This window comes from Sceloporus occidentalis, unplaced genomic scaffold (genome assembly GCF_023333645.1).
Source record: "Sceloporus occidentalis isolate IW3139 unplaced genomic scaffold, rSceOcc1.0.p SCAF_3, whole genome shotgun sequence".
Lineage (NCBI taxonomy): Eukaryota > Metazoa > Chordata > Lepidosauria > Squamata > Phrynosomatidae > Sceloporus > Sceloporus occidentalis.
This window is the reverse complement of record NW_028316983.1, coordinates 6,031,220-6,058,456: the sequence shown is the minus strand read 5'-3', so window position 1 is coordinate 6,058,456 and position 27,237 is coordinate 6,031,220. Positions and strand designations below refer to the sequence as shown.

General features: G+C 43.6%; 1 protein-coding gene across 2 annotated transcripts; it reads left to right on the top strand.

Annotated features, from left to right (window-relative positions):
• Positions 1 to 1,950: 1,950 nt before the first annotated feature.
• Positions 1,951 to 26,813, top strand: PDYN (prodynorphin). Of its 2 annotated transcripts, none has more exons than XM_089518452.1 (3): positions 1,951 to 2,140; positions 23,102 to 23,246; positions 25,205 to 26,813. In XM_089518452.1, exons 2-3 carry the CDS (start codon positions 23,118 to 23,120, stop codon positions 25,877 to 25,879), a joined length of 804 nt encoding a protein of 267 aa, XP_089374578.1. In that variant the 5' UTR covers positions 1,951 to 2,140; positions 23,102 to 23,117; the 3' UTR covers positions 25,880 to 26,813. The 2 variants fall into 2 exon arrangements, with proteins under 2 accessions (XP_089374578.1, XP_089374577.1); XM_089518451.1 differs by lacking the exon at positions 1,951 to 2,140 and adding an exon at positions 20,203 to 20,271.
• Positions 26,814 to 27,237: the final 424 nt, after the last annotated feature.

Here is a 27,237-nt window from a genome sequence, read left to right as displayed (position 1 = left end):
AGGCATGTATGTGTATGCGCCTTTAGGTCACTGTGCAAATTCTGGCAACCCCATGAATTTCATAGAGTTTTCTTAAGCAAGGGATACTCAGAGGTGATTTTGCCAGTTCCTTCCTTTGAAACAGAGTCAGTGAAATAGAGAAAGCCAAAGTGGCATAGTGGTTTGAGTGTTGGACTATGACTCTGGAGATCACGGTTCAATTCCCAGCTCGGCCATGAAACCCTCTGTCTGACTTTGGGCAAATCACAATCTCTCAGCCTCAGGGGAAGGCAATGGCAAACCTCCTCTGAAGAAACCTTGCCAAGATAACCTCATGAGAGGTTCATCATAGGGTCACCATAAGTCAGAAAAGAAGGCACACAACTACCACACTTGACATTCACTGGGGGTCTCCCACTCAAGTACTAACCAAGGCTGACTCTGCTTAGTTCCCAAGATCAGAGGAGATCTGGTACCCTTTAGGGTATTTAAGCATGTTTATGGAAATGAGGGCTCAGAATTTTGATGTCATCTGACTCTCAACATATCGGACTGCCTGCAAACTGAGATTTGTACAAAAAAGATGTAACCGTAAGTTACATGGAATGGCCTGCCGGACGAGATCCGTCAAATCACCAATCTAGAGAGCTTTAAAAAGGCCATTAAGACGGGTCTCTTCCTTCAAGCCTTCCTGGAATAAAATGCTCAGCCACAAATAAGACTTCCCATCCAGTGAACTCTGCCTGTGATGATTTTTATTTAGCTTAGTCGGTTTGAATATGTAGTTTTTAATCTTACATTGTTTAATCTTGTTTTAAGGGGGGGTATTATGTATATATGGATGTATTTTAACCTGTTGTTCACCGCTTTGATTGCCTGGCAAAAAGCGGGATAGAAATAAAAATATTATTATTATTATTATTTATGTGTGTGTATGCCTTTAAGTTACCTATCCAATTATGGTGACCCCATGAATTTCATAGGGTTTTCTTAGCTGAGGGATACTTGGAGATGGTTTTGCCAGTTCCTTCCTTTGAAATCTAGCCTACAGCACCTGGTATTTGTTGTTGGCCTCCCATCCAAGTACTAAGCAGGGCTGATCCTGCTTAGCTTCCAAGATCAGACAGGCGCTGGTGTCTTTAGGGGATTTAAGCCTAAATCCACTAAGAGTGTGCATGTGCCTTGGAGTCACCTCTTGAGTTATGGTGACTCCATGAATTTCACAGGGTTTTCATAGGCAAGGGATACTCAGAGGTGGTTTTGTCAGTTTCTTCCTCAACCTGTTTTTTGTTGGCGGTCTCCCCTCCAAGTACAAACCAGGGTTGACCCTGCTTAGCTTCCAAGATGAGACAGGCACTGGTGCCTTTAGTGTATTTTGGTGAAATGTGAGTATGTGCCTTTAGGTCACTGGGAAAATTCTGGCAACCCCCATGAATTCCATAGGATTTTCTTAGGCAAAAGCTGTGCTCCGAGGTGGCTTTGCCTTTCTCTGAAATCTAGCCTCCAGCACCTGTGATGTGTTGTCGATCTCCCCTCCAAGTGCTGACCAGGGCTGACCCTGCATAGCATCTCAGATCAGAAGGGATCTGGTGCCTTGGAGGGCATTTGCTGCATTTCAGTGCCAGCAGACAGATGACTGTGATCTCTTTCTCTGTGAGAGATCGCTTAGGTTTGGAGGAAGGAAGTTTGTACCTGGCATGTTCTCTCCCCCTCCAGCTCTCTCTCTGCTCCTCTTGTTCTTTCTTTCTCCATAAAGCAAAGAAAGGAAGGTTGTCTGGGGTCCTTCTCCCCCAATAGAGAGATGTGATAAAGCTAATGGGATGATGCTCATCATTATTCAGTGCTTCCCTCTTTCTCCCATTGGCTCCTGAGCGCATGGCTTTTCTGAGGCTTGGTGACAGGAGGAGGCATCCTGTGTCTATAAAAAGAGGGGCAACCAAGGCACTGGTTGCAAAAGCAGAGGACCTGATCTGCCAAGCAAAAGGGGGTCCCTTCTCCCAGTGACCCCAGGAGAAAGCAGCCTGGAGAGAAAGAGAATACAAGAAGAGGAACTTCTTTGCAGAGGCAGCTCAGAAGAGGGAGAGAAAAAGATCCACCTGTAGCCACACAACTGTGAATCAGAGCTGGGACATTTTGCAGAGTTTGGCAGTTCTTTGGGCAGGTAAGCCAGTACATTTAAAAACAGTAATATATAATAGTGATCTTCTGTCATAGTAATAATAATTCAAAGATATAGCTGTGTTAGTCTATAGAATCAGTACGCAGAGTGATCTTGTAGCACCTTTGAGACTCACTGAAAGAAAGAAACTGGCAGCATGAGCTTTCGTCAACTTAAAGTCCAAAACACACTGCAGAAATAATCCAGTTTGAGGCCACTTTACCTGCTCTGGCTCAGTGCTAGGGAATCCTGGGAACTGTACTCTGTTGTGGCACCAGAGCTCCCTGACAGAGAAAGCTCAATGTCTCAGAAAACTACAGTTCCCAGAATTTTCTAGCATTGAGCCAGGGCAGTTAAAGTGGTCTCAAATTGGATTATTTCTGCAGTGTGTTTTAGACCTTATGCTTCAGATGCATTTGGAGTGATAATAATGATTATTGTTATGTGCCTTCTAGTCGTTTCTGACTTACGGTGATCCAAAGGCAATTAACCTATCATGGAGTTTTCTTGGAGAGATTTATTCAGCTCAGGTTTGCCATCACCACCCTCTGAGGCTGAGAGAGTGTGACTTGCCCTCACTCACCCAGTGGGTTTCCATGGCAGAGCCAGGATTCGAACCCTGGTCCCCAGAGTCTTAGTCCAATGCTCAAACCAAAGGGCCTCTCCTTTTTTTTTTAAAAAAAAGAACCACATAGTTCATTTATCTTGCAATATTCCTCTTTTTAAAATATGCCATTGTTTTGCACCTTTGTCACCTTGTTTTTTGTGATTATCAACTACCACCATTTTTTGGGTTTCACACTGGGAATTTTGTACTTTCCCCCCTCTTCATAAAGCAAGAAAAAGAAGGCTGTCTGGATGCTGGGGTCCCCAAAGACGCTCAAAGTAGAAACTGAGAAAATGAAACAAAAATGATAAATAAAGGAAAGGAAAGAAAAAGCATATAGATCATTTCACGCCCCTTTCCCACTTATTTCCTAGCAATGGGTTTTGTACTTTAAAATGCCTCTGGGTGGTATATTTACAACACTTCCATGCTGGCATATGTTTCCATTCAGGGAGAATGTATAAGCTAGCAAAGAAAATCCTGCCAAGGACTTAAATCTATATTCAGAACAAAGTTTTTTAAAAATTGGGCATGACTTTACCTGGTATCAAAAACACTTCTGTTTCTCTCTACTCCAATTGTTCCTTTTAAATTGGGGACAAATTTGATTGAACAATTATGTGTTGTGTGAAAGGATATATGGGTAAGATACATATGTGTGTGTTTCTCTCTGTATGAATGTGTGTTTATTTTGTATTCACTGTAGAGGTGAAGGGAGACAGTGGGATGGGGTGGTTTTAGTGCTGGGCTAGGACTCCGGGAGATCAGGGTTTGAATTCCCATTCAGCCACAGAAACCCATTGAGCATCTTTAGATATGTCATCCTTGCAACAAAGCAAGGTAAACCCTCTATGAATAAATCTTGCCAAGAAACCAGTAGGACAGGGTCACCATAAGTCCACTTGAAGGCAAATGATATGAACAAAAGAAAGTCGGAACCATGAGGCAAAGGGCCATTTATTGGATCAGATTCAGTGTGGTGTAGTATTGGACAAGAACTCGGGAAATCAGGGTTCAAATCCCTACTCAGCCATGGAAACCCACTGGGCAAGTCACATTCTCTCATCCTCAGGGGAAGGGAATGGAAATCCACTGGGAGACCTTGGACAAGTCAGACTCTCTGAGCCTTAGACAACACTTCAAAAATCATATCAATTGCCATATGAAGAGCTGGCATGGTGCAGTGCTTTGAATGTTGGACTAGGACTCTGGGAGTTTGTTGTTGTTGTATGCCTTCAAGTCATTTCCAACCCTAAGGCAACCCTATCATGAGGTTTTCTTGGCAAGTTTCTTCAGAGTGGGTTTACCATTGCTATCTTCTGAGGCTGAGAGAAAGTGACTTTTTCAAGCTCAGGGTTTCAATGGCTGAGCTGGGATTCGAACCCTGGTCTCCAGAGTTGTAGTCCAACATTCAAACCACTACACCACAGTGTCTCTATCAAATCCCTGCTCAGCCATGCAAACCCACTGGGGGCAAGTCAAACTCTTGGGCAAAACAAACTCTCTGAGCTTTAGAGAGAGGCAATAGCAAACCTTTTCTGATAAATCTTACCAAGAAAAGCCTAGGATAGAGAAGCAGAGTGGTGAAATGGTTTGAGTGTTGGCCAAGGGAGACCAGGGTTTGAATCCCCATCAGCCATGGAAAACCACTCAGTGACCTTGGACAAGTCGACCTGAAGGTACATAGCAACAAGGCCATGATCCAGTCAAAATGAAGCACTGTATAATGCCACTGATTTCAAATACATCCTTATGAAATCTCTGGAACTTTAGCAATTCACTTTCTTGCTAGGAAGCAAACCCATGATCTCAGTGGGTCTGGTAGTTGTTGTGTGCCTCCAAGTCATTTTTGACGTATGGCAACCCTTAGGCGAACCTAACACAGGATTTTCTTGGTAAGTTTCTTGAGAGGGGGGTTGCCATTGCCACCCTCTGAGGCTGAGAGAATGTGACTTAAATGTGATGTCATCCAGTGGGTTTTTATGCTCAAGCGGGGAATTGAACCTTGATCTCCTGTCATAGTCCAGCACTCAAACCACTAAACTGTGGGTTTTATGTCTGAGCAGAACTGTGTAGGATTGCTCTCTCACTTTGCCTAGAGCTTGCTTGTCCTGTAATCCTGTTAAGAGTATTGTTTCCAAAGCCATAGAAGTAATATACTATGCTGGACTTGGAGTGGATTATTAGAAGTGTTGAGATGAAGAAGAATGAAGCCAGTTTAGAAAGGGTGCCTTCAGCATCACCCATAGGGAAGATCTTCTGCCCATGTTTCACTGCAAGGAACTTGTGTAGTTTATTTCAGCAAGGCATGTGCAAGAGATTTTGCCGACAGATTGTCATTTAGTGTGGGTTCATTGCAAAAAATGCGGGTGGCAGGCTAGAAACAAAAGACAAGGAGAAAGTTACTTGTTTTCTATTAGATCTTTTCTTTTTGCAGCTTTAGAATCATTTGAGGGCATCTTTTAACTAATCCAGGACAGAAGGGATTGCTGGAAGGCAGTACCAGGCAGATATGCAATTACAACTCAGAGAATACTTTTCTCTCTTTAGGGGAATTTGATTTGCGATGGGATGGGGAAGATGCAATCCCTGTTTGGGGATGATTGCAGTTTTTCATGGTACATTTGCAACACTGAAATTATAATAATCGATAACCTGCTCAGGGCAAAATGCACAGAGAGACATTGTCCTACACCTGGTTGACATGAAATAATTCCCCAGCATCTAATGCTGCCTCTGTGTAAAGCATCTTTCATCAGAGGTCTTTAAAATCTCTTTGAAATGTTGAGGAACAAAGCTATAATCTACTGGTTCAAGAGGTGATATAGCAGATTTATTTCTGGATTCAGCCCCTCCATGACTACCCATCATCTCTTTACACATTCAGTGCTGTTTGTGTGTCTAGTTAAGGAGAGGGAATAATTATTTTCCTCACTAATGACTTTACCAAGAAGGCATTTGGGATGAAGAACTACCATGGAGCCTTTTAACTTGATTTTTTTGGGGGGGAATGGGAAGATCCCTTTGCTCCAATTTGATCTGTCCAGAAATTCATTTAACAAAATTCAAAGCAGAGGGAAAATCTATCAGCAACTGTTATCCAAGTTAACTAAATAGAGTCTCCATGTTCAGGAGCAGTCTATCTTTGAATGGCAAGTTTGGGGATGAAATAAAGGTGGAGATTGCTGCAAACCCCCTGCTTTGCTTATGAACTTCCCTAAAGCATTGTGCTGGTCATTGTTACAAATGGGATGCTCAAACACATGGACCAGGGCTAGGAAAGTCTCCTTTTTTGGACCAATACCCCCAGAATCCCCCTGACAGCTTCAGGGAGTTCTAGTCTAGAAAAGGAAGTCTTCCAAGTCCTGGTTCTAACCCCTCGAACCCACTAAAGGTCCTTTAAAGTTCAGACTGAAATCCAGAGTAGATTCTCTACTCCAGTGAGATGGAACCCACCAGCTCTGACTGCTCTCTTTTCTAAAGGCTGTATATGAGACAGCAATGTGATGCAGCAGCTAACAAGGCCAATGCGATTCTAGGCTGCATTAGTAGAAGTATAGTGTCTAGATCAAGGGAAGTAATAAGTGCCACTGTATTCTGCTTTGGTCAGATCTCAGCTGGAATACTGTGTTTGGTTCTTGGCACCACCAGAGGATGGTGGCCAAAATGGTGAAAAGTCAGGAAACCAAAAGCCCTCTAAGGAGCAATCTAGGAAGCTGGGGATATTTAGCCTGGGAAAGAGAAGGTTTAAGGGTGACATAATAGTCCTGTTTAAATATTTGAAGGGATGCATATTGAGGATGGATCAAGCTTCTTAGTACTTGGATGGGAGACAGATAATGAATACCGGGTTCTGTAGGCTACATTTCAGAGAAAGGAACTGGCATAACCACCTCTGAGGAATCCTTACTTAAGGAGTTTATCACACGGGAGGAATTTCTCTTAATTTCGAATAAAAGAAAGTGGGGCCAGAACGCATTCATGTGAATTCACTAGTTCAGCGAATTTACGTGAATTCGAATTGCATTCAAACTGACTTCCCATTGCTCGAAAATAGCTTGCCATTGCCCGAAAATGCATGTGATCAACTCTCACGCAATAATGTGAAACCTCATGATTGCGTTCAGACTGACCTCCCATTGCCCAAAATTGCGTGTGGTAGTCTATCACACAATAACATTAAACCCCATGATTGCGTTCGGATTGCCATTGGATTATACTTCCAATTTCCCATATCTGATAAAGTTTTAAGAAAACTCTGTGAAATCCACGGGATCAACATAAAACAACAGGCAAGTTGAAGGTGTACACACATGCATGTGTGCGCGCGCACACACACACACACACAAACCAATGGTGAAACCAATTTTAAAACCAATACAATGTGTGGGACCAACGTTATCATTGTAACAATGGTGTTTCCTAGGTATTTTCAAAAGTTAGGGGCATTTGAAATACTTTAACACATTTTAAATGCTATACCAAGTTTTATCTTAGGCTAGTTTTCTCTTTTTGGTAAAAAAAAATAGCAATAAGAAAGCAATGTCATGAATAATGTAGTGAGTTACTTTTTATATATTCTGATGCCACTTAATTAATTCTCATATCCAATGACTAATTGGAAAAAAAATTGGTTTTGAGAAGCATAGAATCATAGAGATGGAAGGGAGAGAAGTGCCATCTGACCCTGCCATGCAATGTCTTTTTTAAAAGCACCTTTCCATTTCTGGAATATACTGCCTTTCCCCTCCTCTCAAGTAAAGGTTTATATCAGTTTCTCTGTGTTTCTAACAAAGCACAGATATATCGCCATTCTACATAAAGACTTCCCTCCTTTTTTGAAAAAGAAAAATCAGATTGCATATCCAACCTCAGTACTAAAGAACACTTGGATTGCTGTCATTTCCACTCTTAGAATTGGTTTGCTGCAGGTTCTTTATTGAGAACAAAGTGCCAAATTCTTCACTAAGAATTCTGGAGCGATTGTAATATTCCTGATATATGTGGCAGTTATTACTCAGTTATCATGGGGAACCTTGATTCCTTTCCAGAAAGCAGTGCTTCTGTTGTGGACAAATTGTATTTCCCCCTCAGCCGAAACAGAGTATTATTATTTGAACAAGTGATCTCCCGACCCTTTTAACAGCAATAAAAAAAGAAAAGAAAAGAAAAGCAATGAATGATGGCAAAGCAACTTCATGCCTTGCAGGAATTCCCTCAACCATTGCAGCTCCCCCCCCCCCCCCAATACATTATGGGATGGTACAGTTGTGTACAATAGGCATTCACCTTCCTATTTGCATAATGATGACAAATATTTTCTCTTAAAAAAAGAGAACTGGATTGATTTGCAGATGATACCAAATTAGGAGAGTAACTAATACCCCAGAGGAGAGGATCAATATTCTGTGAGCCGCTTTGGGTCCCATGTTGGGAGAAAGGTGGGATGTGAAATAAGTAAGCAAGTAAATAAATAAATAAAGGGAAGAGTAAACCATTTGAATGCCTGTTCCCAATAGTGGCTCATTAAACAGCAACCACCAGCAGCCAGTGGTTGCCATGTTAGTGGAGCCTCTCTGGAGGCATCTACACTGCAGAATTAGTGCAGTTTGACACCACTTCAGCAGCCATGGCTCAAGGCTATACAATTCCTGGATTTATAGTTTTGTGAGATACTCAGCTTTCTCTGTCAGAGAGCTCTGATGCCACAACAATCTACATCCGATAGAGCCATGACAGTTAATGTGGTGTCAAACTGCAAGAACAGTGTGGCAGCAGCTTCTGTGTTTTGAAGCAGCTGTCCAAGGTGCTGAATGCTAACACAGTGCCTGTTTTTTGCCCTACCGGAGAAAGCGTGTTGTTGTGGTAGTGGTGGTGATGGTTGTTGTTGTTGCTGTTGTTGTTGTGTGCCTTCAAGTCATTTCCAACATCTGGTGACCCTAAGGCAAACTTATCATGTGTTGTTTCTACCAGAGAATGTGCTGCTGCTGCTGCTGTTGTTGTTTTTGTGTGCCTCCAGGTCATTTCCAACTTATGGTGACCCTAAGGCAAACCTATCATGAGGTTTTCTTAGCAAGATTTGTTCAGAGGAGGTTTGTCATTGCCTTCCCCTGAGGCAGAGAGAGTGTGACCTGCTCAAATGAGTTTCCATGGCTATGTAGGAATTTGAGCCCTGGTTTCCAGAGTCGTAGTCCACTTAGTATCTCCCAGTTATGCTTCAGTAACCTTAATTGCGCTCCCATATCCCATGTAATGGATCTGCAGTGTAATAAAGTCCATGAAAACTTATGCTGAGTTTAAACCAGTCCATTTCAAAGTTGGATTCTCTCATTCTTGTCCTTTACCAATTTTATTTCTGTCTCCAAGTCAGTGGCTAAATATGCGAAATGGTTTTCTTTTCAATATGTTCCCTTTAAAAATAAAGTTGCTTTTTTCTAAGCATGTTATGCCTTTGATTGCATGAGTAACGGCATTATTTTTATATCTGGATTGGTCCTTGGTGCTGTCTTCAAGACTCCGCCGAACGTCTGCAAACTGGCAGCAGGAGGAAATGACAAATTTAATTCACTGCCCTTACTGCGTTAATAAGAGGGTTTAAATCACTCCAGGAGGAATCAATAGAACCAAAGCTGATTCAGAGGAATGACACAGGATGATATAGGAACCTCTCAGATCCCATTTATTTATGGGCTTGCAAATCCATGAAACCTTCTGTTATGAAACATGACCCAAGGGTGAGAAAACACTTTATTTTTCTGCTCTGGAAAAGACGTGTATATTGAGCATGGAATTGTTAAGAGCGCACCCACAAATTTGTCCCTTCAGATCAGAATGCTTTAGATCAGATATAGTGAATGTGCAATCCTCTTGATGTTCTCTGGGTGCAGCTCCCATAATTTCTAGCCAATGGTAAAGGTTGATGGGACCTGCAGTCCAATGAAATCCAGAGTCATGCGGTTTGCATCCCTGAAATGGATTTGTTTTTGTTAATTGCTGTAAAATTAGCTTTGACTTATGGCAGTCCTATGAATGAGAGACTTCCAAAGCAACCTTCACCAACATTCTTGCACAGATTTTGCAAATGCAGATCAGCTGTGGCTTCTTTGATCGAATCTATCCATTTGTATCCCTCTTTCCCTACTGCCTCCTACTTTACCAAGTGTTATTGTTTTTTTACAGTGACATGTAACACATTATGCTCAATATTTATAAATATTAGACTTTGATGCATAAGGCAGGAAAGTAATCTGTTATCAAAGTTTGCAGGCATTGTCAAGAATTCATACTGGACAGGGTAGGGCTGGTGGCCTGGACTGCTGTCCATCTTGGAAAAGGGTCAAGTCTTATTCTAAAGGACAAACTGGAATTTCCCTCCAACTTCCCCTCCTGCTGACAAGGACATAATTTCATTGATGAGAGCAAACAGTGGTTAACTGTCTTGTCTACCACCACTGAATGGGTGAACCTGACAAACTGGTTCAGATTTCTAAAAAATGAAATGCACAGATATAGGATGGGGGACACCTGGCTTAAGGAGACAACATGTGAAAGGGATCTAGGAGTCCAAGTAGACCACAAGTTGAACATGAGTCAACAGTGTGATGCGGCACCTAACAACGCCAATGCAATTTTAGGCTGCATCAATAGAAGTATAGTGTCTAGATCAAGAGAAGTAATAGTGCCACTATATTCTGCTCTGGTCAGGCCCCACCTGGAATACTGTGGGGCACCACAATTCAAAAATGACATTGAGAAACTGGAGTGTGTCCAAAGGAGGGCGACTAAAATGGTGAAGGGTCTGGAAACCATGCCCTATGAGGAACGCCTTAGGGAGCTGGGGATGTTTAGCCTGGAGAAAAGAAGGTTAAGAGGTGATATGATAGCCCTGTTTAAATATTTGAAGGGATGCCATACTGAGGAGGGAGCAAGCTTGTTTTCTGCTGCTCCAGAGACTAGGATCCGGAGCAATGGATGAAAACTGCAGGAAAAGAGATTCCACCTCAACAGAAGGAGGAACTTCCCTGATCCAGCCCTCCTGATCAAGTTCTTGAGACTGTTGGCAAAAACATTTCTTCCAACTGGCGTGAGATGCAACCCGTCCGTTGCAAGAAGTCCCTCCTCATGGAACTGCAGCCCATGATCAAAGAATACAAATCGTTCTCGGCGGCATCATCTACGGAGCCAGTTGTTCACATCTGCTATTTTCCTCTCCCTTCCTGGACCATGCCCTTCAACTGGCAGAAGAGACGAGATGACAACTTGTCATCCATTTCTTTCAGCTTCCTACCAAGTGCCTCGTAATCACTTTTGATGTTCTGCAGGCTGTGTCTTGCAGTATCATTGGTTCCCACGTGGACCAAAAGGAAGGGGTATTGGTCAGTAGGCTTGACCAGTCTTGTCAGCCTCTCTGTCACATCACGGATCTTTGCCCCTGGAAGACAAAACACCTCTCGAGACATCTTGTCAGGCCTACAAATCACTGCTTCTGTACCCCTCAGCAAGGAGTCCCCCACTACGATCACATGCCTCCTACGAGGTTTAGCAGTGGCTGTTCCCTTGGGTGGGACTCTCAGGCTTGCCTGCTCTGTCCCTGAAGTCTGTCCATGCAGCTCTTCTTCATCCTCCTTGATAAGGGAAAGAGCTTCAAATCGATTCTCTAGCTGCAAGCTCCTCGAACAATCCCTTCTTGGCCTACTTCTTTGTGTGACATTTCTCCAGCTGTCTGCCTCCTGTGTAGGTGAAGTGACCTCCTCCACTCCAGCAACTTCCTCTGCATGGTACTCATCCTGGATTGTTAGTTCTGCTGTGTCCAGGAAATCCTCTTGCTCCCTAATGCACTGAAGTATAGCTACTATTGACTCCAGCTGCTGTACTTTCTCCTGCAAGAGTGCTACCAACTTGCACTTGGTGTATGTGAAGTTCTCCACTACTATAGGCAAGAAGACAAACATCCCACAAGAGTTGCAGGTGACTGCAGTGGTTCCCTCAGTGTCCATACTGCGAAGTCTTTAGTAATCACTGAAACAGGACTGTGGGCTTCCTCCTCAAAAAATCCTCTGGTAAACACCAACGTTAAGTAGACCGAAATCTATGAAGGTTCATGAGCAGCTTGTCTCTCTCATTTAGTCTCATAGGTGTTACAAGATTACTTTGCATACTTATTTTCAAGAGTAGCACGGCTATGACTTTGAATTTTTTAAAACTATTTTTCTCTTTTTTGTTGTTTTAACTTCGGCAATTTGTTTAAAAGGCCTTTATTCTGTTATTTTCCCCCCTTTTCTATCTGGAATTGTTTATATTGTTTTAATAACTGTTGTTGTGTTCCTTCAGGTAGTTTCAAAGTTAGGGTGATCCTAATGTAGAGCTATCATGGGGTTTCCTTGGCAAGATTTGTTCAGAGGGGTTTTGATTTTGCTTTCCTGAGGCTGAGAAAGTATGACTTGCCCAAGATCACTCAGCAGGTTTGAACCCTGGTCTCCAGATTTGGAGTCCAGTGCTTAAACCACTGCACCATGCTGGCTCCCATTCTTTTTCTTTTCTTTCCTGCTGTTTTAATAATAATTTTAATTATTATTATGGTTTAATAATATTGTTGTTTCATGATATTGTCACCTAAGATCTCACATTAATGGCTGGGATAGATTTATTTTAATTAATTAACAAATAAACAACTAAATATTGTGTGTGTGGAATCAAGGAGGCAAAGAATCCTCAGAGGTGGTTTTGCCTGTTCCTGAATGCACAACCAAAGACACATGCAAACGTATACGTCAATGCAAAAGAAATAAAAATGTAACTGAACCTCCACAGATGTGGGCCTCAAATACTTCAAGAAAGACATTGACAAGATGGAATATGTCCAGAGAAGGGAAATTACAATTTGGTGCTAGAGAAAAGTACTAAGAATACCAAGAAAACAAATGAATGGGTTCTAGAACAGATCAAGCCTGAACTCTCTCTGGAAGTCAAGATAACCAGATTGAGGTGTTCATATTTTGGCAACATCATGAGGAAAAATGAAGAATTAGAAAAGATAATGATTCTAGGAAAGGTGGGGGGCAGCAGGGAAAGAGGAAGATGACATGCTAGGTGGATAAACCCTATTATAGAGGGCACAGAGAGCAGAGAGGTTGAGGGCAGGGTGTTTTGGGCATGTCTCATCCATAGGGTCACCATGGGTCGAGGCCGTCTCAAGGGCAGCTAACTAACATCCAAAGGTCATCATGATCTCTTACGAACATGCTGGCTCCAAATGTAAAAATATGAAAATGAAGATCCCAAATGCAACAGGGAGTATTTAGGGTGTGCTAACATTCTGCAGCCTTAAACTGAATACGGTGGTTCTGCATCAGACCAAAATATCCTGCCACTTCCATAGGAGAATTGAAGCATGTGTAAGGCACCAACAGGATTTCAGGAATTGCTTGGCTTGTGCAGTTTATTGCAATGTCGGCCTTTTATATCACATAGAGTGCTGTGTTGTGTGGCTGAGCTGACCAGCAGATTGTCTCCTGGGCAGTCCCGTAAAATCCCACATTTCAGGACCTATCCCTTTTCTTTTCCTTTGTCTTCCTAAGCCTTTCTCCTTCTTCTTTTTCTGTTTTTTTTAACCTCAGTAAATATCTCCTCCAGTTCCCTTTCCCCTAAAGATGTGCTCAGATCTTTCAGTTATGTTAGGGAGGCTTCATTAATTAATGCTCTTAAGGCAATTTGCGATCAGCTGATGAAAGGTGCCGAATGATTGCAACGTATTGTTATCAGATAGTGAATCACGCCTGTGGAGCTGCAGCCAGCCGCTCAGCAGAATTTATGTTCTGCTAACGTTGATAATTCGACATATGATAATGCATATCATTCAAATTACAGCTTAATTTAGCACAAATGAATATGGGAACATTAGCATATTTCTCCATCAGCTCCAATTAGAGGACATGATGAAGAGAGTCAGCTCTAGCAGGAGAGGGGGAAAGCGAACCACAAGTGATCCCCAGGGATTCATAAAACAGACTCCTCTTGGGCTTGCCTGCTGTGTTTTGAAGGCAAGAGTGAGATCCACAGCTGTAGACCAAGTACCCTAAGGAGAGAACCTCATGTTGGTGATGCTTTTACACTGTAAAGTTAGTAAACCAACTGTGCCCTTTCTTGGAGGAGTCAGATCTGCCCATGGTTGTACATGCCTTGGTTACATCCTGGTTGGATTACTGTAATGTGCTCTACATGGAGCTGCCTTTGAAAAATGCTCAGAAACTTCAGTTGGCCCAAAGAGCTACAGCCAGGTTGTTAACTGGAAGTGGCTACAGGGAGCATACAACTTCCTTGTTGCAACAGCTCCACTGGCTGCCAGTCTGTTGCAGGTATTCTGCTACTGGGCTGCTCCAGCCCTTTCACTCAAATCCAGGGAAGAGAACAAAGCAAAGAAAGCTGCAGGCACCAGCCAGAGAGGCAGATGGCATGAAGACTTTGTCCAAAAGGCATCTTGCTAAGCTCTGTGGAAGTTCTCGGCACACAACCTCTTTAGAATCATAAAATCCTAGAGTTGGAAGAAACCCCAAGGGTTGTTATTCAGTCCAACCCTATTCTGCCATGCAGGAAGACACAATCAGAGCACCTCCCACAGATGGCCATCCAGCCTCTGTTTAAAAACCTCCAAAGAGGAGATCCCACCACTCTCCAAGGCAGCCTATTCCACGGTTGAACACCTTGCCTTCAGGAAGCCTTCCTAATATTGAGGCGGAATCTCTTTTCCTGTAGTTTGAATCCATCGTCTCAGGAGATTATCACACTGCTGAAAAACTCATCTTACTACTGATGAATTGAAGCTTCATACGGGCTGTACACCGGTGTTATCAGATGGCTTTTCTCCCCAAAACTGTCATCTGGGTACAGCCCAGCTCCAATGCGGGTGCCTGAACTCACTTCGGCGGCTATTTTTCAAATTCGGAAAGCTCCCAACTTTGAAAAACGGCTGCTGAAACAAGTTCAAGGACCCACAATGGAGCTGGTCCATACCTAGATGGCGGTTCTGGGGAGAAAAGCCATGTGATAACACCAGGACAGAGTCCGAATCAAGCTTCAATTCGGCAGTGGTAAGATGCGTTTTTCAGCAGTGTGATAATCCCCAAAGTCTCTGGAGCAGCAGAAAACAAGCTTACTCCATCCTTAATACAACATCCCTTAAAATATTTAAACCTGACTATCATATCACCTCTTAACCTTCTCTTCTCCAGGCTAAACACACTCAGCTCCCTAACCTGCTCCTCATAGAGCTTCATGGTTTCCAGACCTTTCACCATTTTGGTCGTCCTCCACTAGACACGCTCCAGCTTGTCAACATTTTTTTTTGAACTGTGGTGCCCCAAACTGGATGCTGTCAGGTGAAGCCTGACCAAAGCAGAATAGAGTGATACTATTATGTCCCTCAGTCTAGGCACTACATTCCTATTGATGCAGCCTAGAATCGCATTGGGTTTTTTAACTGCTTCATCAAACAGTTTTCACTTGGTTTTTTCTGGGTTTTTCGAGATATGTGGCCATGTTCTAGAAAATTTTCTTCTGACGTTTCGCCAGCATCTGTGGCTGGCATCTTCAGAGAATGCTTTGCCTGGGAAAATTGAGTCTATATATACTTTCCAGGCAAAGCATTCTCTGAAGATGCCAGCCACAGATGCTGGCGAAACGTCAGGAAGAAAATTTTCTAGAACATGGCCACATAGCCCAAAAAAACCCACAAAAAACCATGGATGCCGGCCATGAAAGCCTTTGACTTCAGTTTTCACTTGGCTTTCAATCAAGTCAGGTTACTGTGTTTCCTTATAATTGCTGCTGATCAATATGCTAAAAGCAAGATCAGTTCTCTACAGGTTTGTCTGCTTGTCTTGCTTCAAAATTAACCTGTTTAGACATCATGTATAGCCACAATGGGAGGAAAGCAGAATGAAGTAATGCTCCAGGGTTTAACTCTGGTGCAAAAGGTCAAGCTGGAAAGAACAAACTATCGCATCGGTGTGCAGACTGTGACCTGTGGAGATGGGGAGAGGTGCCAGGCAGGCAGTGGGAGTAGTTAGGAGCAGGTATACTGGACCGGGTAAGCTGCTGGCACCATTGCTGACCATAATGGGATCCAATATGGGATTCTAAGCTGCCTTAAATCTCATTTTGGGGGAAAAGGCAGGATATAAATCCCACCAATAAATAGAGGAAAGAGGGAGAAAGGGGATATGTGTGGGGGCCACTATAGTTGTGCTGCGTCAATGTGTCACCAGGCACACTGATGCACTGTACTGGCAGTTGATTGACCATGCAATCTAGCAGCTGATTGCGCAGCTGGTTGTGCAGGGTATCCAATGGTCTGGCAAAATGAGGGAAGTGACTGGTGGCTGCTGATATTTATTAATTTATTTTATTTGTATGCCACCTTTCTCCCAGAAGGAACTCAGTGTGGTAGAGAGTCCATGTGCTTGTAAGCATGTGTTTGTGGCTTGACAGAAAAAAGTAATGGTGTGGGGTGGCAGGGGTTGTAGTCAATGCATTCTCCCAGCATATCAGGATACTCCAAGGGTAAGCCAGCTTTTCCCATCTGTCTGCTCCCGGCCTTAGTTGCAGCCTTTATAGAACGAAAAATATATCACTGAAGCACAAAGGGATGGGTTCCAGTGGACATGGGAGAACCACATAGTTTGCAGATGTGCAACACAATGTTTGGCCTTACAGTTGGGGGAAGGGGGGGAATATGTGGGGGGGGGGGTTGGAGGGAGGTCTAACCATAGAGCTCCCAGATATTGTTTTTAATTGGAAGTCTGAAAATAGTACACTTCACTGCAAGAAACATCTGGGGCTTTTTAGGGTTTTTTAAAGAAAAGATAGCTTAACACCAGAACATGAGAGAGCTTTGTAAAATTATGCATGATGTGGAGAGAATATCTTTCCCTCCCCTTCCCCTTTTGTCTCTCATAATGGGAATATTCAAGGTTACCTAAAGAAATAGATTGGCACTAGAATCAGGAGAGAGAAAAGAAAAAGGACTTGTTCATGTGAAGCTTAATGAATGATGGGCGCTTACTGTGCTGATGGCCAAAAGCTCAGCAGGTGTATGTTAGTTACATATGTGTTTAATTTTTCTATATTTTAATGTAGTTGTATATTGTTTTTAGATTATTTTATTTGCTTTTAAAAAAATATTGCAATTACTTGTTGAAACGTTTTTCATTATGAGCTGCCTATGGTCTCTTCTGGGACCACAAAATAAATAAATAAATAAATAAATAAATAAATAAATAAATAAATAAATAAAAATGTAAATGATACAAGACTCTTTTAAAAGCTCTTTCCTCCAAAGCCTTCAGTTCTCAAAAACCTATTGGTTTAATAAACGTCCACCTACTAAGAGAAGAACAGCCATGAGGGACCCATCCTAGCCTCCTTAGGAAGGGAGTTCCAGAATCTAGCAACAACCACCATGGTTTCTCAGAGATCACAGAAGAGCAGTGCCTAGTTCTGCAAAGACGCACACACCTTTTCTTTCTTTTGACTTGGCCAGTGGGGAGAAAAAACTGTGGCACAATGGGTAAACATAAAGCAGTGGCATCATTATGGGAGTGTGGGCTGGGTGGACTACAGTGGATAACACCTCAGAGAGGGGTGTACATCTGGTGGGGTGGCACACCCGTTGGGATTGGTGTGGCTACAGGGTGAGTGAGAAAGGTGGTTGTGCCCATGCTGGATCCCAAATGGCCCTCCTGATGCTGTTGAGCATGGCTGCTGGGAAGCGACCAAAAGGGACACAACCATCTTTCTCACTCGCCCTGCAGCCACACCAGTCCCACCAGGTGTACCACCCCCTGGATGTACCACCCCCTCTGGGGTGTCACTCAGTGTGGTCCACACACCCCTCACTTCCGTCATGATGCCACTGCTTTATGCTCACTCATTGTGCCCATTGAGCCTGATGGAGGAGCAGTGCCTTCCGTTTGGGGTCCAGTGCAGCTGCAGCTGCAACCACGCCAAACCCCAAACAGTCCTCTGGAGGCTGCGGCCATCTGTCCATCTCACTGCCCCGCTGCACAGGATGATGCCAACCCCAGGCATGCCACTGGTGTAAAGCTGTGGCACAGGGTTTGCAGTAGTGGGATTCAACACAGCCTATGCTAGTGCCTATTTACGCTAAACTAAAAGGGTATGGAAATGTGGACCGTCTGTCAGTCATCGTTGGCTCTCACTTCACTATAGTGCGGCAGTTGATGGCAAAGGAGAGATCTATGTTTAATGGACCATTAGGCCAGCCTTGCCTCAAGCAATATCGGAATGTGTTTTAAATCAGGCAGGGTTAAAGCAGGCTCCACATAAGAAATGCACAATCTCAGGGCCTTTTTTTTTAGTGAGAAGGATCAGCAGGAAGAAAATATGTGTCTGTAGGCTGCTTAACTCCTTTCCTTCCATACATTTTTTGTGCTCAGAAATATTCCTCCCTAAAGCTGTTCTCCATCTGTTGTTGTTGTTGTTGTTGTTGTTGTTGTGTGCCTTCAACTCATTTTCTACTCATGGCAACCCTATCACAGTAGTTTCTGGGTGAGATTAGTTTAGAAGAGGTGTCTCCACCTGTAGGAGGAGTGCTATGAACTATCCAAATCTTTTATCCTTTTTTTTTTTGGGCGAAGTATTGGCGGACTTCTTATAGGAGAAACAGGAATTATTAGCTCGCCAAATTGTTTTATGGCTTGAGCAGGGGTTTTGTAGTTGGGGTAGTTGGGTTAGTTTGTGTTTTTTAAGGAAATGACGCCTCCTCCCGTCTCCCTTTGTTTCGGGGTTTTGTTGTACGCAGCTTGGGAGTGCTCCTTGATTCGTCGCTCCAGCTGACATCTCAGGTGGATGCGACGGTCAGGAGTGCTTGTCATCAGCTTCGGCTGATACGCTAGTTGCGTCCCTACCTGGACCGTAGGGACCTTGAAACTGTTGTACATGCTTTGGTAACCTCTCGACTGGACTTCTGCAATGCGCTCTACATGGGGCAACCCTTGTACCAAACCCGGAAGCTGCAAATGGTGCAGAACATGGCAGCTAGACTGGTCGCTGGTAGCTCCAGGTCGGACCATATAACACCCATCTTAAAATACCTTCACTGGCTGCCTATTCGCTTCCGAGCTCAATACAAGGTGTTGGTTTTGACCTATAAAGCCCTAAATGGCTTGGGCCCAGGGAACTTGGAGGACCGCCTCTCCCCATATAATCCGCCCCGCACACTCAGAACATCTGGGACAAATCTGTTGGAGGTCCCTAGGTCACATTTTGTGAGGACCTCACAGAGGGCTTTTGCCATCGTCGCCCTCTCTCTTTGGAATAAGCTTCCTGTAGAGCTCCGCTCCGCCGCATCGTTAGATTCTTTTAAGAAAAACTTAAAAACACATTTATTCCGGTTGGCATTCCCACCTTAGTTTAATTTTTCTTTTCTCTGCCCCTTGTTTTTCCTTTTGACCCCGGACCATTGTAAATCGATTTCTTCCATCTCCTGCCCTTGACATATGTGTTTTATATTGATTCCTGTTCCCATTCCTTGTAGCAATGTTTTTAATTTTCATATTGTAATTGTTTTTATCCTGTACTGTAATGTTTTAATTCCTTGTAAGCCGCCTTGATCATTTTTATGGAAAGGCGGGGTAAAAAAATAAAAATTATTATTATTATTATTATTATTATTATTATCATCATCATCCTTGGGATGAGAAAAGAAATGTGGAGAAAGTTTTTTTGTGTGAGAGAAGGAAAGGGTGAAGCAGCTTTGCCTTGCCCATTTTGTCACTGAAACTAGCTGCTTGCTATGTCCATGTCATCATATTTCCAGTTTCTATGTACAGTTCTGAAAGCTGTACAGTGAACAAAGCTGACAAGAAAAGAATTAATTCATTTAATAATGTGGTGCTGGAGGAGAGTTGTATGGATAGCACTGATCGCAAAAATGGCAGATAACTTGCTTTGCTTAAGCAAAGCAAGCCTGAATTCTCCCTAGAAGCCAGAATGCCCAAACAGAGGGTGCATCTATACTGTTAAAATACATCTGGCCCTCCACATTCACTGGGGTTAGGGGCACAAGACCCCTGTGAAAGTGGAAAAACTGCAAATAAAAAACCACTACTGTATATACTTGACTATAAGTTGACTTCATGTACTGTATAAGTCAAGGGCAAGCTTTGGGGCCAAAACTATGGATTTTGCTATGACCCTTGGATAAGTCGAGGGTAAAATGTAGGGGCATATAGCAAAGGATCTAAAGGATGAAGCAAAGCAAAACAATGGCCCTTATCACACATGGGTGGTTTGCAGCTCAGATCCACAGTCACTCCTGTTCTAGCAATGTGAAATGCCATGTTTTTTCACACCAGATCCGGAGTCACTCCTGTCTAACAATGCAAATTCACATTAAAACGTGATGTTATACCACACCTGGTTGCCTTTCCGCTGCCCTTCCGAATCGAGGGGGAAGAGGAGTCAGTTTGATTCCAAGCAAGTCACGTGATGCGGATTCAAGCAAAGTGGAGTGAGTGCACAATGTATTACCGCACCGGAACATAATTTGAGGGGTCAACGATTTTAATCGGCACCCTTGCGCATGCTCAGTGGGGCTCTGGATACTGTCCTCCTTCCCTGCCCCCTCCTTAGCTGTCATCTTTCATCGAGGTGAAGGAGGAGGCAGGGGATGATGGGATGGTGGCAGGTTGAAGGAGGGGAGCAGATCGGGATCTAGGAGGAGGCAGGGGATGATGGGATAGGCAGCAAGGTGAAGGAGGGGAGAAGATTGGGGTCTAGGAGGAGGCAGGGGATGATGGGATGGGTGGCAGGCTAAACGAGGGGAGCAGATCATGGTCTAGAATACAGGGGATGATGGGATGGGTGGCAGGTTGAAGGAGGGGAGCAGATCGCGGTCTAGAATACAGGGGATGATGGGATGGGTGGCAGGCTGAAGGAGGGGAGCAGATCGGGGTCTAGAATACAGGGGATGATGGGATGGGTGGCAGGTTGAAGGAGGGGAGCAGATCATGGTCTAGAATACAGGAGATGATGGGATGGGTGGCAGGCTGAAGGAGGTGAGCAGATCGGGGTCTAGGAGGAGGCAGGGGATGATGGGATAGGCGGCAAGGTGAAGGAGGGGAGAAGATTGGGGTCTAGGAGGAGGCAGGGGATGATGGGATGGGTGGCAGGCTAAAGGAGGGGAGAAGATCGTGGTCTAGAATACAGGGGATGATAGGATGGGTGGCAGGTTGAAGGAGGGGAGCAGATCGCGGTCTAGAATACAGGGGATGATGGGATGGGTGGCAGGCTGAAGGAGGGGAGCAGATCGGGGTCTAGAATACAGGGGATGATGGGATGGGTGGCAGGTTGAAGGAGGGGAGCAGATCGCGGTCTAGGAGGAGGCAGGGTATGATGGGATGGGTGGCAGGGTGGCAGAGAGGAGGAGATGGCATGAAGGAGGAGGAGGGGGATGAAGGAGCAGGATGCAGGGGGCCAAGGGGGGTGACATCGGAGTGATCTTCCACACCAGACCAATTCAAAGTGAAATCGAAGTGAGCTTGAATGCGAATTCTATGAATTCCCTTTTTTCTGGAATTCATCAAAATGAGGAGTCACTTTGGATTCACTGCGGAAGTTCCATGGAAGGGGCTCCCATAGAAAGGAATCACCTCTGAAAACACATTCACATTATGACGTGAATTTGCATCGCTGGACCCGCACTCACGTCGGAACTGAGCTGCAAAAGCTCTAAAAATCTCAGTGTGATAAACCTCAATGTCAAAGACAAATTTCCAGCAGACATAACTCTTTGTGCTTACTCTTAAGGCTGGATGAATGAGAGAGTAGAGGGGTCAGTGCTTCCAGGACAGATTATACTCCTGTTTTTCACCAGGGACTGTTACCTTCTTTTAAATAAGAGTTAATAAAGTACTTACATTGACCTGTGGATAAGTCATCTCAGGTTTTTTGGGGTCAATTTTTTTACCTAAATTTCTAGTTTTTACATATGTATATACAGTATGTTTTTATCTGAGAGAACCCCTCTCTATTAATCTCCAGGTCCTCCAGGGCAAGTCTGTGGTCAACATCTGCCTGAAGTTGATCATAGAATCATGCTGGAGGACCTACAAATGCTTAGAGAAGTGTTTTCTCTAATAACCTCTAAGTCCTCTAGAGCACATCTATGGTCAACTGGCAAAGTTGCACTGGAGGACCTAGAGATTCCTAGAAAGAACATATTACTCAAATCTATGAATAATCAAATGTGTGAAAATCAAAGCCACAAATGTGGAGGGCCGGCAGTTGCAAGCCAGCTGCACCCCTCTGCCCAACAAAGAAATTATGTGTATGTGTTCTCCTCACGAGTAAAGACGCTTCTTTCTTCTTTGGTTGCCGGGGGCCAGGAAGAAAATAATAATTAAAAAACCCCGAACCTGCTCTGGAATAGTAGAATAATGGAATAGTGAGGGGGGAGGGAAGGGGGAGAGGAGGTAACATGGAAACCACATGGCTGCTCAGTTCCAGAACTGCCATGAAAGGAACTTATAATTGCTCCTGAGAACAAATACTGAAGTAATGGATTTGGGAGCTTATTGATGGGTGTCCCGTGTCAGTGAAAAGGGAAAATCTAACAACAACGCAGTGACTAAGCAATCATGATGTTGTGCAAGGGTACTATTCTCTAGTTTTAATAGTAGATTTAAAGCCTTGTGTGATAATCTCCTTAGGCTTCCAACATCTCCATTCAGCATGACAAATGATCATGCTGGACAGGGAGGGTGGCAGTTATAATACAGTGGATGGCACTAGGTTGAGGAAGGTGGTTCTATGCTGAAAGGTTTCGTATACAATGGGCCTTTGTTATCTGTTGGGGTTTGATTTCAGGACCCCCCATGGATAATAAAATCCGTGGATGCTCAAGTCCCACTAAATAAAATGGCATAACAAAGTAGTGTCCCTTATATAAAATGGCAAAATCAAGGTTTGCTATTTGGAATTTATACTTTTTAAAATATTTTCAAGCCATGGATGTTTTATGTGTGGATAAAAAATCTGCGGATAAGAAGGGCCAACTCTATTTTTAACTGCGTGTGCGTATGTGTGTTTGTAAACTGCCTTGAGTCCTAGCCTGTGAGAAAGACTGGATATAAATATAGGAATGGATGATTGGGTTTTCCTGGTTTCAAATATTCCTTCTATTTTCACTAGAATTTTCACTATCCAAGGAAGATTTGGGCATTGGCTCAGAGCTACTTTGAATATTTTGGGAAGGTGATGGTTATGGTTACAGCTGTTTCCCTGCCATAACTGATGAGCAATCACCTGTCTCTTGCTCACCTCTCTTCCTGTCCTTTTAGGTACCTGCTTGGAAGGATGGTGTGGCAGCTTTTGGGACTGGCTGTTTGCCTCAATCTGGCTCCTTCTGCTTCTGCAGACTGTGCAACCCAGTGCTCCGCATGCGCTCTGCATGGACAGGATGCAGAGAAGCCCATCAGCCCCTTGGTAAGTTACAGCACTGGTTACGGGTGAATTATCCCTTCCCAGTTGAGCGGATAAAGTTCGTTTATGGCCCTGTTCACTAAGCCAAATTTATTAGAACCCTCATCAAACCTATCTTTCTTGTACATATGGATGTGAACATATGGAGAAAATAATGGGTTGCCTGCATAGTTCTGTGCCTTCCTCTTAATGTTTAGTTGGGCTGGCGAGGGAAGGCAGAAGGGACTCAAAGGATAAAGAAGCAACCGGTCTTAGCTGTGAGGGAAGAGAAACAAGGGTTCGTTGCTGTTCCTGTTTTCTACTGCCTAGCAGCTCAGATCAATGATTTCTTCTTTATTTGAGTTACTTGCTGGTAAACAGCAACAGCAGCTGCTGCCTAGTAGGAAAGGTTTTATATGAGATGCAAAGAGCTAGAGGACCTGGGGCACTTTTGGTCATTGTGATCGTGCCATGATTATAAAAGTGAATTACGGTAGTTGCATGTTATATATTGGGTTCAGCTGTGCAAACCTAGTGGGTGACCTTGGGTAGTCACTCACTCTCAGCTTCAGAGGAAGGCAATGGCAAACCTCCTCTGAAAAAATCTTGCCAAGAAAACCCAGTGATAGGTTCATCTTAGAGTGAAAAATCTGAAAAAATATAAATCCAAAATGACTTGAAAGCGCACAGCAACAAATTGGTCTTACAACATGTATTGATACCCTAGATCAGCTGCTTACTGGAGATGAACTAACTAAAATCTCCTGTCTTAACCCCACTCGACCCCATTTTAAGAATCCATGGTAATCTTGAGCAAAGCAGATTAGAGAAAAATGGGATACAAATTATTATTATTATTATTATTATTATTATTATTATTAGTTCAACTTATGACTGAAGTGCAAAGAGAACGACATTTTCAACCCCTCCAACCAGCAAGTGAGGCTTTGACAAGGACTTGTGACAGTGGTCTTGTTTCTGATTGTCATATACTCATTTGCTGCCAGGAGCAAAGCTGGAAGTATTGTCCTTCTTGCATGTTATTTGGAATCTGAATGGACCATCCCATCCAGCTGCTAACTCTTAAAATGGATTGGGACAACATTTACATAGGTTTCCAATAAGATTACATAGACTTACTGAAAATAGACCAGTTACAGATATGTAACTAAGAAGCTTATCACATGCACTTTTAACCTGACTGAAACCTAATGTGATGCAGTCAGGATGGGAGATGCAGGCAGGAATTATTGCACCTAATTCGCTGCTGATTCCACCAGCCAAGTACAGCCCAGCTCCTAGGCACGCTTCGAAGGCTGCTTTTCAAAGCCAGGAGTTTTCCAACTTGGAAAAGCAGCTGCCGAAGTGCATCTGGGAGCCAGGATGCAGCCGAGCTATACTCAGCTGGTGGAATTGGCGGTGAATTACACATGAAAATTCCCACCTGCATCCCACCTTCTGGCTGCATCCTGTTAGGGTGCAGTCGGGTTAAATGTGTGTGCGATAAGCTCCTAGGTTATAAATCTGTAACTGCTATACTGCAATACCAGGCATTGTAGTTATGGAGCCACTTGCCAGTCAACATTTCATTCAATCCCATATCACAGAGGATGGTAATTGAAAAGCTGGGATGTTTTTTTCCTTTGTGAGCAGACTTCAAATAATTTGGGAACACCAGGCTTCACTGAGGAGTAAGCAGAAATATCCCTGCTGCTATCTACAGCCCTAAGGCACAGGAGAAAGTAACAGTAATGGCCTAAATCCTAATGGCTGTCCAAACTTCAGTAGACCCACTGAATTAATTGTTGAGTCATGAGTCAAGCCTTACGTAAATTTCCTTGATTCAGTGGATGTACTGGGGACTATTGATAGTATTCAGAACAACCCCTTATTTTATAATGGAAATGTCAAGCGCACTTGATAGAAAGCCCTTTCTGGTCTTCTTGGAGAATTAGGAATAACCTTTTGTTGGTGTCTTACAGATCTGTTCCCTGGAGTGCCAAGGCTCTTTGCCATCCAGGGCAGAATGGGAGAAGTGCAAAGAAAGCATATCCACCATCACCCCTTTCCTGATGGAGGAGGAGGAGGAGGCCAAGGGACCATCCCAGGTGGAGGAAGAGGAAGAAGGCCATCCTTATTCTTGGGAGCCCTATATTGGGCTGGTCAAACGTTATGGTGGCTTTATGAAGAAGCTGGATAAGAACAGGATCTTTTCCTTGCTCCGCGAGAACGGCATCACCAAAGGGGGTGTCACTAAGAAGTACGGCGGGTTCTTCCGGAAGATAGGGGAGAGGGCAGCCTCTGAACCAGGGGTCGAAGATTACTCCACGGTGCTAGAGACTGGAGACTTGAGCTACAATGGAGAAGAGTCGCATACAGGGTCTCTCAAGGATGAGATGAAACGTTACGGGGGATTTCTCCGTAAATACCCCAAGAGAAGCTCTGAAATGGTGTCCACCACCATTGCAGCCGATGATGATGGGCAAGAGCTGGAGGACCTGCACAAACGTTACGGGGGCTTCATGCGCAGGATCCGCCCAAAGCTCAAATGGGACAATCAGAAGCGCTATGGTGGATTCCTGAGACGCCAGTTCAAGGTGACCACACGGTCAGAGGAGGAACCCAATGCCTATTCAGGGGAGGTCTCTGATCTATAGATGGTATTCACTGCAGAAACTACGTTCTTCTCCAGCCACAATACTTCCAAGTAGGGACTGTGTGGATCATCCATCCCACCCCCAACCACTCATCCCCTCACCCCCAGTGCTCAGCTAAGCAGTGCAGGGACTGTCTGTCAATTGGATGGTGAAGGGACCAGCTTGATGGGGAGGCTTTTTATGGGTTTTGAGATGGAAAGATGGAACTTGAAGGCTTGGGGCTTCAATGAGAATCTTGCATTCCTCCCGATTTTGTTGAACTGCAACTCCCAGCATTCCTCACCACTGGCTATGCTAGGTAGGGCTCATGGGTATTGCAGTCCAGCAACATCTCACATTCTTGGTTTAGGCACATCTTGGAAATATTACAGTACTTTCGTTGGACAAGAGCTCCCAGGAATAGGGAGGAGTGTGTGTGTCCAATAATAAATACATTATTCATGCTCTGGATTTAAGAACTGGGTCTGACCTTTCTGGATTTGCCCTATAGATACAGACCTATAACTAAACAGAGACAATGTCTGTCTCCTGTCTCAGAAAGAATTTCAGTGTTGCTTTTAGCCTTCTTCCTTAGTCTATAGTAAAGGATGAGCTGAGATATTTAATTAGCCAATAAAATTAAAGTAAAATAAAAACAGAGCATATAGTAGCAGTGCACAGTTGTAAGCACATTTACTCAGGAGTAAATCCCACTGAATTCAGTAGGAATGTCCTTCCTTTTAGTAACTGCTATAGAGAAGGGCAGCTGGTTAAACTACTTTTTAAGCTGCAGGAATCAAATCTGACCAAAGAGCAATAGAAAAATTGCTCTTCACATTCCAAGTCCACCATGGAATAAAACAATAATGAGTTGACGTTTTTTGAGGAAGGGTCTTGAAGGGGAAAAAACAGATGAATTAATTTCCTTTGGAGTGTATATTCACTCTACATTCACTTCTTGACACATTCTGTTCTGTTTTTTTAAAGTAGTACATATGAAGATGTCTTTTAAAGTGCACAGTTAGAAAGGTTCTGTTTGACAAACTGATGTTTCAAGTCTTGTGTTTTTATAAAGATGAACACCAGAATCAGGGGGGCTGTTGTACTCCACTGAGAGATGGTCTATACTACAGAAATAAATTGGTTTGACACAATTTTTACCGCTATGGAATTCTGCAATTTGAAGTTTTGTGAGCGACCCCTGAGGCCACAACAAACTACAGATCCCAGGATTCCATAGTATTGAGACATGGCAGTTAAAGTGATGTCAAACTACATTATTTCTGCAGTGCAGATGTGAAAGACATGTTGGATCACAGAAGGCTTCATGCATGAGAGAAAGACTTAGTGGCCAGGGATGAGAATGGAACAAAAAGAGA

Excerpts from the sequence above, each read along its gene's own strand:
- PDYN (XM_089518452.1), top strand. The coding sequence starts at position 23,118 with ATGGTGTGGCAGCTTTTGGGACTGGCTGTTTGCCTCAATCTGGCTCCT. Across the intron at positions 23,247-25,204 it reads AGAAGCCCATCAGCCCCTTG|ATCTGTTCCCTGGAGTGCCA; the intron begins GTAAGTTACAGC and ends GGTGTCTTACAG.